The sequence below is a fragment of the Indicator indicator genome, chromosome 10 (assembly GCF_027791375.1).
Source record: "Indicator indicator isolate 239-I01 chromosome 10, UM_Iind_1.1, whole genome shotgun sequence".
In the NCBI taxonomy this organism is placed as follows: Eukaryota; Metazoa; Chordata; class Aves; order Piciformes; family Indicatoridae; genus Indicator; species Indicator indicator.
The window spans coordinates 52,135-66,274 of record NC_072019.1 but is presented as its reverse complement, the minus strand read 5'-3'; the positions used below and the strand labels follow the sequence as shown (position 1 = coordinate 66,274).

At 49.9% G+C, this 14,140-nt stretch overlaps 1 protein-coding gene across 1 annotated transcript; it reads right to left on the bottom strand.

Moving 5' to 3' along the window:
- Positions 1-6,626: 6,626 nt before the first annotated feature.
- Positions 6,627-11,413, bottom strand: FMO4 (flavin containing dimethylaniline monoxygenase 4). Its single transcript, XM_054384388.1, has 8 exons — positions 11,267-11,413; positions 10,777-10,965; positions 10,244-10,406; positions 9,732-9,877; positions 9,185-9,384; positions 8,658-9,010; positions 8,286-8,355; positions 6,627-7,014 (listed from the first exon to the last, which is right to left on the bottom strand). The coding sequence occupies exons 1-8, from the start codon at positions 11,396-11,398 to the stop codon at positions 6,627-6,629; spliced, it is 1,641 nt and encodes a 546-aa protein (XP_054240363.1). The 5' UTR covers positions 11,399-11,413.
- Positions 11,414-14,140: the final 2,727 nt, after the last annotated feature.

Genomic DNA, 14,140 nt, shown 5'->3' with positions numbered 1-14,140 from the left:
CAGATGGATGTTGAACTAAAGATTTAGTTGCTCTTGGCTCTCTGTTTATTCCACTTAGCAAAAAAAAAAAAAACAATCCCACATGTCACTTGATACTCTGCTTTCAAGATGCAGTAGGTAAATAATTAAGGCTCAATATATTATCACAATACCTACCAATAAACTTTGCTTTATTCACAGCTAAGTGCATCGCACTACAAAGCTCTGTCCGTGGCGATAGCTTGATTTGTGGCATAAAAAAATATCCTACCAAGGTGACTCCATAAAATCAACCAAGTAGCTATGCCACAGGCCAAAGGCAGGTTTTTCTTCCTAAAACAAGTTTTTCCTAATTACACACACTGGTAAAAGAAAAATGTTATTATTCCTTCTTAAACACTTGCACTCTGCACCTGTACCTACACCTAGATACATTTGTACAGGAACCACAGACTGTCGTAAACACTATTATAAAAAAGCACTGTAAATACAATAATTTTTGCAAATTGCAAGCATCAATGCATTGATCTAAAGATAGAGAGGTCCTTCAATGGAATATATGGTTACTTTAAAACAGAAGAAATATATTAAGTTCTAAAGCATATCAAGTCTTATAATGCCTTCTCAAACAAAATTAGTATGTTCCTGCACTTCAACTTTAGCTCAAGACTCAAATGAGTTAAATCATGTCTATTTTTCCAAGAAAACTATTTAAGTCTACAGTAATAACTGTGAAGTACAAATAAAAAAATTGGAAAGATTAAATCTAGGACTATTAAGGTCACATGCTTAGAAAACATTAGTTCTAGAAGCTGTAGCTGTTTATGTGATTTAATGAGTAAAGCCTAAAAAGGTCTGCTTTTCTAAATAGAGAGCAATAGCTTTCCTACCTTAAACAAGTAGTGCCTATCCTTTGTTGGCTTTATTATGAAAAACCATTTGGAACCATTTGGAACCATGATGAACTGATTATTACATCCCAATTAACTAAAAATTGAGTGAAGCTGCCATTTCACTTCGGAAATCAGCTGTATACCAATTTAAAGAGAGATTTAGTAGACTTCTCTCAGCCACCCAGCACCAGGTGATACCACAGTTCTTCAGGCACTACTTGTGCATTCTGATGTATCAGAACATAAAGCGCAGTAATTCCTCTCTCTGATGCTGTAAGCAGCTGAAAACATGGCCCATGTTATTTCCAAATACACAGCAGTTAAAATTCATCATCAGCATGCTTTGGATTATATATATATAAAATGTTGATTCTGCACTGCAATTTCACCATTAAACAGGCCAGTGTCAGACACAAACCCTGGAGCAACACAAACGATACACAGCTTCTCTCTTTAATACGTGTTTGCGATCTGTAATAGACTCATTCGTTAGTGTTTAGTTACAATGTTATGTAATCCTTGAGGTATTTGTAATAAAAACAGTCTATTTCTGTCAGCCTGTTCTTCATAGACATGAAGGCTGTCTTCATCTGATTTTTATTAGGACTTCATCATCCTCTGCTCTTTATGCATTTTTTTAGACTTCTGTGCACTCCATCTTCATTTCACCAACACAGAGTATTATCCCCTTCCACCTCCTCACACAAACTTCAGCTTTCATTTTTGCACCTGCTTTTCACCAATGAGAAGTTTCTACAGTGTTCTCTGAAATCCAGACTGCCCTCAAAAATGAAGGCATGAAGCTCAAAGAAAAAATTTCCTACAGAAGATGAACAACTGGTTCTACCAGTAAACCACCACTGGCATTCCCATCACTACAAGCCCAACATCCATCCCTAACTAGTGGAAAGGTGGTGCATTTTCAGAGTAGAGGTATTTTCTTCCCCTCAAACTCTCCACTTACTGTATATGGTCTCTGAAGATGTTCCACTCTCCCTTCCACAGAAGGGCAATGTTTTTTCTTCACTTATGTTTCCATAACACTACACAAGGGTTTATTCCTCTGCAAGAACACACTGCAAGGGTTCAATTCTTCTTTAAGAGCCACCTTTTTCTTTTTATCTCTACATCTAAGCTTCTTATCCATGCCATCCTTATATGGTATTTAGACTACATTTTCCACCCTCTTGCCACTTTCAGATAGCTGCTATTAGTTAGCCTGGACAAAGAGCTTGTATTTTCAGCAACTCAGGACACCTGGCCTAAGTCAATGCCATACAACATACCCACTGCTGTGACTTACATTCTTTCTCTTAATTGACATATAGCATTAGTTTAGACAAAACAAAATCTACACAAGAGCTCCCTTCTGAACTGCTTTGTCTTTTCCTTGCTCCTTGTGGCCCTAGGAGACTTGAGGATGTGGGAAAACAGGACCTAAACTAGATGCACACTATAAATATGTACCAAACAAGGACTCCAGTAACCAACTTAAAAATGTAGACTGATTTAACTATTTTGCTCTACAAAATGCTTCAAAAACCCTTACAAGGGCTCCTGTTAAGTCTAAATCAGAGTAAAGAAATCATAAATTGCTACTAAGCTGCAAAGACAGAATATTTATATTAGCAAGACTCACAGAAGTGACTATGTATTGATTTATTCATATTTTACAATCTATTGTTTACCAAAGAAATAAACTTTATGCAGGAAACATATACACACTAAGGCAGAGTTCTAGGTGACAGAGCCACACACAGACGCCATAATCATGGTCTCCACACGAGTACTGGCTTATGAGACAACTAAGGTCTCACTTCAGTTTAAACAGCCACCTCCTAAGCTCACATAACCAAAGCAGTCATATTCCTCAGGCACTGAGCATGAACTTCTGAAGGACAAACTGCTCTTTCACCGAACATTCACTGAGTTCAAAGAACTCACAAAACTTTGAGATTCTTTAATCCCAAGGAGGAGGCTACATCAGAGCTGCATTCAAATACCTCAAAATTAACATTGAAGAAAAATTCTCTAGAGTAACTAATTCAAAGAAAACTGACAGCCATTCAGCTCCTAGCAATCACTATTAAACGGTAATCCTTTTGTTTCCCACTGATGGGCAAATGAGATCACGTCCTGTTTCCTCCTCCCTTCAAAAGCAGTTTCTTGTCTGAGCAGAGCTTTTAAGACTAGACAACGGGCAGGCCTGATGCCTCACTGCAGAGGTATCAAAGCTATTAAAAACCAGGCCTATCCCTCCTGTTGGAAATAATGTTAATTTCTACTAATGTACTTATATGACCCAAGGAATCAAAAAAGCAACAAGAAAAAACAGTCCTTTGATGATAACCAATCCTAGACCTTTCACAAAGGAACACAGCAGCAGAAAAACTAGAACGTTCCATTTAACGCCCAGCACCCCAATCTCATGCACTCACCCATTCCTCATAAAGAGGGCCTGAACTAGAAACCAGCTGGGGCATCTTTAACCCCAATATTTTCAATCCCTGCACCCCTTGGCGATGGCTCCCATTATGCCCACTGCACACTAACTGCGTGAATTTTACCCATGTCATCTAACCATGCTCTCAAACTCCTTTAAGCACTATCAATAAGAACACTCCTGACTCTGTTCAATTCACCCCTGCATAAATCTTGTCCTTAAAAGCAGAAACAATACCATCCTGAAAGGTGCTTCTCCGAGTCTGATATCCAACAGTCCAGGAACAGCCTTCTACCTTACATCTCAAGAGCTGTGGATGAATATTTCAGAGTTAAAAAGCCAAAGCACTGTGCCCTGCGTGTGCCTCCAACATCCCATAAGAAAAGGCTCTCCCTCTCTCTACGGTTCTAGAGGAAGAATCACAAAGTGAATGCACATGCACAGAGGGAACGAGTTTCTTGAGTAATCTCCCTCGAAAGAGGGATACTTGGAGCCGTTAAAAAAGGAAAAAGGGCGGGGGAAAGGACAAACTGAAGGAAAGGCGGGAGAAAAAAAAGCAGCACACCCGCAAATGCGGGCCTCAGCCGCCCCAACCACAGCAGCCCCCTCCTGCCGCCCCGAGGCAAGGCCGGCTCTGCGCCCGGTGCGAGGCGCGCCTGGCCCCAGGCGGCGATGCGCTGCGGCGCGGCCCGGCTCGGCCCTGCGGCGCGGGGAAGCCCGCCCGGCCTGCCCGTCCGCCGCGGGCCCAGCACCGCCTCCGTCCGCTCGACTATGGCGTACAGCGAGATACCGTCTCCCGAGGTCACCCCATTCCTCGCCGGCCGCGGACTCGTGGGTGGTGGTGTCGCCGCCGCCGCCAGGCCGGGCGGAAGCCGCCCCCGCCCCGGGGCCATGCGGCGCAGGCCGCCTCCCGCTCCTCCCGGCACCGGTCGGCGTCGCAGACACGCGGAGCGCTGCGGAAAGCGGAAGAGCCGCCGCTTACCTGGAGGGCAGCGCGGCAGGCCGGTGCTCCGGCCTCCCCGGAGGCTCCCGGACTTGGCGAGGCCGCTGCCGCTCCCGGCACCGCGACGCCTCGCCCCAGCCACTTCCACACAGGGCCAAGATGGCGGGCGGCCAAGCCGGCGCCAACGACGTCTGACCTCACCGCGCCGCCCGCGCGCGCACCCGCCAGCGGCCCCACCCCCGCGCAGCCGCTCACGTCGTCACGCTGTGCCGCAGTCGGGCGGGCGCGCGACTTCCGGTGCGCCCCCTGGCGGCGTGGGATAGCGGGCGGGGCCGCTGCCCCACCCCTCGCCCCATGCCCGGCTTTGGCCCCAGGCTTGGGGGATCGGCGGCGGCTTGCTCTCGCTGGTGCCGCGCCAGAGTTCCTCGGCTGCAGACACGCTCTCCTTGCTGCTCAGCGCCTGTCCACGCCGGCACCCGCGGACACGTGGGGAGGCTACGTCTTGTTCCCGTAGGCTCCAGGTTTCCCTACGAGGCTGGGGCTGCTCGGGCCACGGCAGGGACACTCGTCCATCTGGGTTTGTCACTGTACATAGGATTTCTTAGGATAGGACTCTCTTAGAATCACAGCCTTGTTTGGGTTGGAAGGGACATTAAAAGGCCATCTAGTCCAACCCCCTGCAAGTGAGCAGGGACATCTTCAACTAGATCAGCTTGCTCAGAGCCCCATCCAACCTGACCTGACTGAGGTATCTACCACCTCTCCTGGCACTCTGGGACAGCGCTTCACCTCCTTCAGATTAAAAAATGTCCTTATATTTAGTCTAAACCTCCCCTCTTTTAGTTTAAAACCATGACCCCTTGTCCTGTCACAACAGGCTCTGGTAAAAACTGCCCCTATCTTCTTTTTATAGGCCCCTTTAAGTATTGAAAGGCTACAATAAGGTCTCCCTAGAGTCCTTTCTTCTCCAGGCTGAAAAACTCTAACTCTCAGCCTTTCTCCATAGCAGAGGCGCTTCAGCCCTCTGGTGGGTTTTGTGGTACCCTCAACCCACTTCAATAGGTCCATGCCTTTCACATGCTGAGGACCCCAGAGCTGGACACAACACTGCAGGTGGGGTCTCACTAGAGCACATGTTGCCAATTCACGTTCAGCTTTTTGTCTACCCGTACCCTAAAGTCATTCTCCACAGTGCTGCTCGATCCCTTCACTCCCCAGCCTGTATTGATACCAGGGATTGCCCCAACCCAGTTAGTTGCAGAATCTTGCACCAGGCCTTGTTGAACCTTATGAGGTTCATATGGGCCCACTTCTGAAGCCTGACACCCCCACTGAAAATAAACCATTAATAAAACCAGCCAAGAAGACCAAATCCGTGAGGTTTATTTGGGGCTCCCTGCTTCATGTTCCAAAAGTTACCAGACTCTGCTGGTTTGAGGCCAGCCAGAACATCTCTTGCCCCGAAAGGGACAAAAGAATGACACTCACACAAATGGATTGGAGAGTGATGGAGAGTTTAAATGGAAAAGTGATTGGTGAAACTACAGAAAAACTACAAAGCATAGTGGCAAAGAATATCCCAAAGCATATACAGTCCCTTACATAATTCCCAGAGGCTTCCAATCCTTCCCTCCTCCCACCTGAGGGTATACCCAAACCCCCAGGGCTTTCTTCCCCCCTCCCACTGCTAGGCAAGTCTCAGGCTGGCCAGGTCTGAGACTGCCCCCCCTCCATTCTCCTCCTGGCATTAGGCCTAGACAGGCCTAAGGGGCCTGAGATACTCCCCCACCGTTACCCGATAAGAGAGGACATCTCCCACGGGGGCAGAGAGGGAAGAAAGAGAGAGATAACGACTCTGCAGATGGCTTTATAGGGCGCAGGATTCATGTGTAGAAATACGACATTTCCTGTGTCCACCCCTATTGGGTAGGCACCTGGGACACCAGAGGTGTATCTCATGTAGCAGTGGCAGGGGGCACCCAGCCCAAACTGCCACACAGACAAATACAAAGACTTAGTGTTTCAGAAAATCTCAAGATGTTGTGGATCTTGCTGAAATGCTATGAAGCTCTGCGTGAGCAGAAGGGAAGGAAAGCTGGCTCTGTGCACACCAGCCTGTCCCAGAATGGCTCTTCCCAAAAGCCCTCTGGAAATCCAGCCTGGTGCTGGTGCAACACAAGCAGAGATTGCAGCAGGTTTGGGGTACACGCTCTGTACACCCTTGGTAGGTGTGAAACATTTGCAGGAGGAGCTCAGACCCCACGTGGCACCAGGATCTAGGGTCCTGTGGGTACTGGGCCAGCTCCAGCCCTGGTGATAGCACCAAGCAGTGGCACAGCTTGGCACCATCCTCAGAACTGGGTTTCTTCTACAGCTGTAGTCTTGCCCAGGTACTCCAGCCTGGTCGGGGGTATTTAGAAAGGATGAAACCTGCTGTTAGAGCCACTGGCAGGGCCAGGAGACACAGCCAGTGCCAGCTGTAAGAGCTGTTGGAGGAGTCATCCACCACTCGAGTTCTCAAGGGCTTCAGCGTCCTCTGCCACTGGGTCAGGATGGCGTCTCTGGCCCCACTCCACTTCCCCCGTCCCACCAGTCGGTACTGGTAGGGTGTGCAGGGCCCAAAGAAGACAGCCAGGGCCAGCCGGGGGTCCGTCAGCAGCAGCCTCAGCACACTGGGTTTTATGCCAGCATGTGAAGCTATTTCATCCATGTAGCTGAGAAAACTTAACTTCAAGTTCTCTCTCTCAGATGGATGCCTTCAGTGGGACAGAAAAGAGACCAAATCAATAGCATCATCACATCGTGGTGCCCAGCTTCACAGAACACAGAAGCTCTGGCCATTAGCGAAGCCCTGGTCTCTGGGGCCCAGCTCCCTCAGCCCTAGGTAACCCTAAAGGCATCCAAAGAGCCTCTGCACGGTTGGTCCCCAGGAGTTACCTGGGGCAGGGAATAGGCAGAAGATGGTTTTGTCTCCACAGCCTAGTTGTGGCCTCAGAAACGGTTCTGGCATAACACTGCTGTCACTGTAATGCCACAAACACCCCTGTGTTTGAGAGGCACAGGAGTAGGCATTCACAGATAAGACTGCCAAAGTGACTGGAGAAAACTGGAAGATACGGAAAGCTTCCCATGCTGGGAGGGGACTCCAGGATTTTTCTGCTTGAGGCCTCATCACCCTTGCGGGAGGGAGGACATGTGCTCAGTCTGCTTCAGCAAAGTTGGGACAGCCTTGTGTTGGTCTCTGTGGCACCTCAGACTCCCCATATTTCTGTGTAACAGCATTGTGTCTGCAGTTGCTGGAGCTCCTGATGATAATCCCCATGGCTGTGTTTTGTCCCATATTTTCATCAGTGTCTTAAGAGCCAGCTCTGTCTTGCTGGCAGACCTAACCCATCCTAAATCCACCACTTGGCCCAAGGTCCCCTCCTTGCTCCAAGGCAGTGTGTCCACCATCACACGTGTCACAGCCTTGAGGACATGTCTCCACCTCCTGTAAAATCCCAGTGCCAACAAAGCAGCATGTTAGCTTCCACATACATGATTTCCAGCCTTGTCTAATACTCATCCTGACATATCAAAAACTGCCACCAGACTGTCCCCAACCTACATCACCCAGTGGTGTTTCTGGGTGGGGCTTGGCCCTGACCCCAGTGCTCCCAACTGCCTGGATTCGGAAGAGAGAAGCCACAAGATGGCACCCTTAGTCTGGAGGAAACCAAACCTCTGTCTTGGCACGCTGGAATAAGGACATGGCCTGGAAGCCCGGTAGGGGAGATCTGCAGGTCCTAGGTCCGGCCATGAGCTGATGCAGAACATTCTGCCTTGGTGTTTTAGTCTGTCACCCATCAGGGAGCCACAACAGCATTTCCCCACCTTGCTGCAGGCGGTGAGGGAATAAATACATCCAAGGCAGGATGGGATGCAGAAGGACCTAGGCATGTCCCTCCTACAACCACTACATGATAATCCCTGGGATTATCCTGGCACATGGTGACCATTGCAACCCCAGCACAGAAGCATCATGCACCTTTTGACCGGCGGCTTCTTCTTCAAAACATCAGCCATCATTGTGGTGGCGGGAGGGAGCTTGTTCCAGCCTGAGGAGAACACAGAAAGCAGATATCTCCAGCAGGACCTTAAGATGAAAAATTTGCCCCTTTCCCACGCTCAGAGACCCTTTACTGAGAACATTTACACTTGCTAGTTACAACAGCATGTGTGAAGCAGCAGGAATATGAGGATGTGGTTAGGGGGCAGAGCCTATGGTGCTTTTAATGGCCATAGCCACCATGGATACTGTGGCAGGAACCAAAATATGCCCTAAGCTCTGTGGACAGCAGATCAGGCTTCCCCAGACCTCCCAGCTCAGCAGATCCCAACTCTACAGTCCATCTCCCACCTGCAAAGATCCCTGCCACCCAGCGCGCCTGCATCTCTGATCCCACCATCACCGAGCCTGTCAGCTGGACTAAGCCAATGATGGCCAGCGTTGGCTGCTCCAGCTGGGGAGGGAAGATGCGTTTGTAGAGAGAACGGTTGTCATCAAAGAGGCTGCGAACAGACTCTTCCAGGAAGGGAAATGTGAAGATGTAGCCTGTTGCAAAGAGCACCACGTCGATGTTGTCTTCGGCTGTGCCATCTTCAAACACAGCAGAACTTTCAGTGAACTCCTTCACGTTAGGCTTCAACACAACAGTGCCAGAGAGGAGGCAAAACGGCAGCTCTTCGTTGACAATTATGCGAAAGTTGGAGCTTGCAGGTGGAAAAGAGTACAGCAATATTAGCATCTGGGAAGGACCCCAAATGTCTTTTGTGGCCAGTTCCCCTTCAATGGTTTGCTATTTCTCAAGTATCCCTGAAATTAAAACTTGAGCATTTCATACCATTAACCCCCTGATCAACCAGCAAAACAGTTAGAAAGAGCACCTTTTGGTGGAAGCCAAGCCGTAGTTTGCATGGTTAAACCAGGAATTGAACTTCCAAAACCTGAGCCTCTTTGTGAGGGCTGATGGGAGAAGCCAGTCAAGAAGGTGTTTGAAACGAGTGGTGTGCACCATGTCAAAGGGGAAGCCATGGTCTGAGACCCGGCTGAACACCCATGTGCTGCTCCTGGCGCTGAGGTACACCTGTGGGAGAAGACAGGTCTCAGCCTTCTGCCCAGACAGCTCCTTGCCAGTTTTGCCCTTAATGGCAAATCTCATCTGTACTTGGGAGCCACGACCTTTATCCTAAGGGAAGGACAAAGCATCCAGATGAGCTGAGCAGCTTGTGGTGGCTTCTGCAAAGTTCCCACAGCTGCTGAATGGCCACTCCTCAGGTGGCCCAAACTCTTCAGGAACTGCAGAGCTTCTTCAATTGCCCTGCATTTGAAGTGCTATTTATTGAGAAACTGGTGAGCAAAGTTTCCTGTGTATTCCCAAGCTGCCAGCTCTTGTGGTCCCTGCTTGTGCTCAGCACCACTGCAGACCTGTACCTTCGCAGCCACACGGCTCAGCTCCACAGCAAGGTCACCGCCGGTGTTGCCAATGCCGACCACGAGGACTCTCTTTCCCCGGAAAGCCCCCACATCTCTGTATTCCTGGCTGTGCAGGTACTGGCCTTTGAAGCGACTGTTGATACCTAGGCAGAGATCAGGGATCTTCTCCTACTGCCAGATAAGTTACTTGTCCCAGCCTCATGCCTGGACCTTCTGTATCCCCCCAACCCTCTACCTCCCATATCTTGCAGCTGAGAAGCTTGTGGAAGTGTCAGTTCACTAGGTGATGCCACCCTGCAAGAGCCTGGCTGCATCTTTATGAGGTGTTTTTCCCATTCCCAGGAATGCCCCCTGCCATTCCCATGGGGTGAGAGTCATGCCTGCCCCAGCATGCAGGCTTTGTGCAGCAGGAAGGCTTATAGATGAAAATGCATCCAAGGGGCCCATGGGTGCTTGGTGAAACTCCAAGGGGCAGCCCCAGCCCACCCCACTGCTGAGGCAAGGCTCACCTGGGAAAGAAGCCAATGGCAAGTAGGGCTCCTGGTAATGGCCAGTGCAAACCATGACAGCATCGAAGATGTGCAGCTCCTGGATGCCATCAGTCTCAGTGACCACCTCCCACTGGCCTGAGGCAGCGAAATCTGGGCACTTCCTCACGCTCAGAGCTGTTGTCTTGAACCAAAGTCCAACAAAACAGCAATCAGGGACTGTGCTGTGTTTTGGGGAGGATTTGCCTGCAAAGGGTTGGGGCTGCTGGGAGCAGGCTGGGTACCCAGGTAGCTGCATTTCACCTCTTAAGCTGTTAAATCCCACCCTGCACCATTACCCTGGTGATGGCATTGTGAGGAGGATTTACCAGGCAGCACATGTTTGAGCAGCCTAATTAAAAACATGGAGCCAAAAAGGCTGCATTCAGGATGCAAAAGGCAGGTGGTCCCTGCAGGACTGCACTTGGCATCGTCCCATCCCACCCAGGTGGTGCTCTGGTGTCTGCAGCCGCTGCCAGCTCCTCTCCCCAGTGCTGCCTGGGGTCTCTGCTCACCTTGAAGCGTATGTGCCGCAGGAGGTCAAAGTGCTGGGCGTACATCCCAAAGTACTCCAGAACGAGGCTGTGGTGTAGGTAGTTGGGAAAATCCTCTGGGAAGGGGAAGTCACTGAAGCAGGACATCTCCTTGGAGGTGTTGGTAATGACCGAGCGGTACACACTGATGCCCCTGCTGTCCATGGTGTCCTGTGTGAAGCCAGTGGTGCCATGTGCAAGTGTGCAGAGGACTTTCTCCCCACAAAATATTTGAGTATTTTTCCCCCTTATATTTGGGTACAAGGAATAAACCAGGACTAACACCTATTGAATGTGGCTTCTACTCCCTTTGTCTCCTTCTCCACCTTGGAGTCGGAGAGGGCTCAGTGTCTGGGACAGGGACAGTCCCTGAGGACACGGCTACCCTTTCTTCTTTGCTGCAAGCAAAGGACATCTGAGGAATAGGAGAAACCCAGGGACAATCCTCCCCATGCATGCAGTAGCCACTGACCATGTAGTGCCAGACACCCCCGATGTCCTCACTCCTCTCGAAGCAGGTGGGCTCCAGCCCCTCATCCAGGCAGCACTTGATGGAGGCCAAACCGCCGACTCCAGCGCCGATAACAGCCACACGCCGCACCATGCTATCCTGCAGCAGGCAGTGGGGCAGCTTGTGAGCAACTGGAAATAAAAGCCCAGGAATTAGCAGAAACACCAGGCTCTTCTTCCCATTCCCAGCAAAACACCCCTGGTCTTCTCTGGCTGCAGGTGTCCACAGGGGAAAACTGTTCTTTGGAGAAAGCCATTGCTATTGTCATGGACCCATACTGCTCACAACCCTTCCCACTTTGCTCAGCCCACACTGAGGGCTCAGCAGTTCTCCTGCCAGTGGGGGGAAAAGGAGGCACCTTTAAACCTCACCGTGGTACTGCTTATATTTATTCCCTTTCCTGGCCCAAACCAAGGCATGCCAAGAAGGGAATGGGGCTCACAGCTACCACCTACTGCCTGCATAAGGTGATCCTCCTGGAATCTTTTCAAAAAACAATTTCAGCCAAGCTCGCTCATTTTCATGCTTTCAAGTTTCTCATTAAAGGGAATTATTTTGAAAACTAAAAGGTGCTTTGTTTTTCTTTTTTTAATAAAATAAAACAAAGGTGCTGCCTGACTGAGCAGGGGCAAGGAGCAGAGATTCAGAAGTTAGCACGGTGGCAGTGCAGCTGGGATTATACAATACACAAAAGGTAAGAAACCCAGGAAACGCAGGGTATAAATGGGAGGAACTCAGAGCTCAGGGTGTGTAAACTGAGCTGGGCTGAGCTTGATTAGAAAGCAGAGAAACTAGACAAAAATGGAACGCACATGAACTTTGATTACATAACAAACATTCCTACCCCAGACTCTGAAGAAAGAAGAATTTTAAACATTTTCCTACCCATTTTGTGTCCAAAAGAAAACTAACATAATCAGGAACTGTGGGAAAGTGCAGAAAACCGTGGACAAATGAGGGAGGTGAAAAAAAACCAAAAACCTTCTGCGTCCAAAAGCCCAGTTTGAGCCACTCCTTGAATTGCATGAACATGGCAGAACGTACCAACATTCACACACACCCCCGCCCCGCGCCATTCCCAAAGCTTCCCTTGGCATTGGGAAAGGGAAGCAACATGCCCAGGGTGCTAAAGTCACCCCTCTTTGCCAGCACTGCCTACAGACAGCTTTGCTCCAGAGGGTCCCCACGACCCCTCCCCCCCCCCCCCAGCACCTTCCAAACCCTGCCAGCAGTGAGGTGAAGCTGTAGGCGAACACCAAAACCCCGGAGAGCTGTCTGGCCAGTTTTAAGACCTGCAAAGCCCAGACAGAGAGAAGTGAGGCGCAAACCTTGTGGGGCAGTGCCCTTGCCTTCGCTGCTCAGGCTTCAGCCAAACTTTGTTTTGGAGTTTCTCACTGCAGATTCAAGGGGAAGGCTGAAATCCGGGCAGCTCACCACGACCCTTGCACTGCCGACCTTTACACCCACGCTCTCCCGCTGTGCTTAAATGTTGTGGCGGAAAGCGAACAACCTCCCCGTGGCAGTAAATCCGGATTGTGATCCCAAGAAGGCCGCTTGGCAAGACCCAGTGTGCTGGGCTCACCGCTGCTCTAGCAGCATGGGACTGTCCCGCCACCTGCTGCCTGTGCTGAGCAGGCGCTCCTCAGCATCCCTGTAAAGCCAGCAATGCATTCTGTGCGTCTGCATGCCAGCAGACAGCAGGGATGGGAGGCACGGTGCGTAGTCCAACCCAGTTTTCATGGTCACAAGTCCCAGGCTTGTGGGTCACCCACAGCACCCGCTGGCATGTCCCCAATCCCAAGCATGGCATCTCCCAACTCTTCCTGTGCACACATGGAGGTGAAAAGGCAGCAGCCTGCAACATGCTTCTGCCACAGCCCATGAAATTTTATTGATTGAAAGTCTCCCCACGTGCCAAATGAACCCCCCAGCATTGCCTGGTGGTGGGAAGTGCAGGGAGGCAGAGCTATCAGTGCTCAGCCCTGCAAGGTACCAGTCTGGTGGTGGGAGTCACAGACAGAAAAGGAGGCTTGATAATGTGCTCTACAATTACATGAAAGGAGGTTGTAAAGACGTGGGGGTTGGTCTGGTCAACCAAGTGACAAGTGATAGAACGAGAAGAAATGGCCTCCTGTTGCAACAAGGTAAGTTTAGGTTGGATAACAGGAAGAATTTCTGCAGTGAAAGGATTATCAGGCATTGGAAGGGCTTGCCCAGGGAGGTGGTGGAGTCACTGTTCCTGGAGGTATTTGTCATGCAGATGTAGTGCTTAGGGATATGGTTTAGTCAAGACCTTGTCAGTGTTAAGCTAATGATTGGACTCAATGACTGTTAAAGGTGTTTTCCAGTGTGGGCAATTCTGTGAAACCACCACAGCCAGGACCCTTTCACTGTAAAGATGCACCAGCTCAACTCAGACTGGGATTTTTGAGTTGTCAGGTTTCAGGTTGGAAGAAGAGACAGCCTGACCTATGTAGCCAACCTAGATAATCCCTCTCTGGACTAAAGGCCCCCATTCCTAGGCGATTCTCTTTGTTCCTTTCAATCTGTAACAGTCAAAGCCATTTTTGCTGGTCTTGTCCTCGCTGCCTCCTGGTCAGCATGGGCTGGACACAGCCAGGCCACACAGTTGTGCTCTGCTCACAGCAGCAGGCAGGAGCACAGAAGAGGGGCAATGCATGCAGGGGGAAGGCTGCCATCCCCAGTTGTGCTTGAGGGTGAACTGGAGCTGTACTGCTAGTTAAAGTTTTAAATTTGTTGTGCTCCACTGAAATAACTTTTTCCTTGTCCCATGGCACTCTGTGGGGCTGTATGACCTAAGACAATATTCCTAGG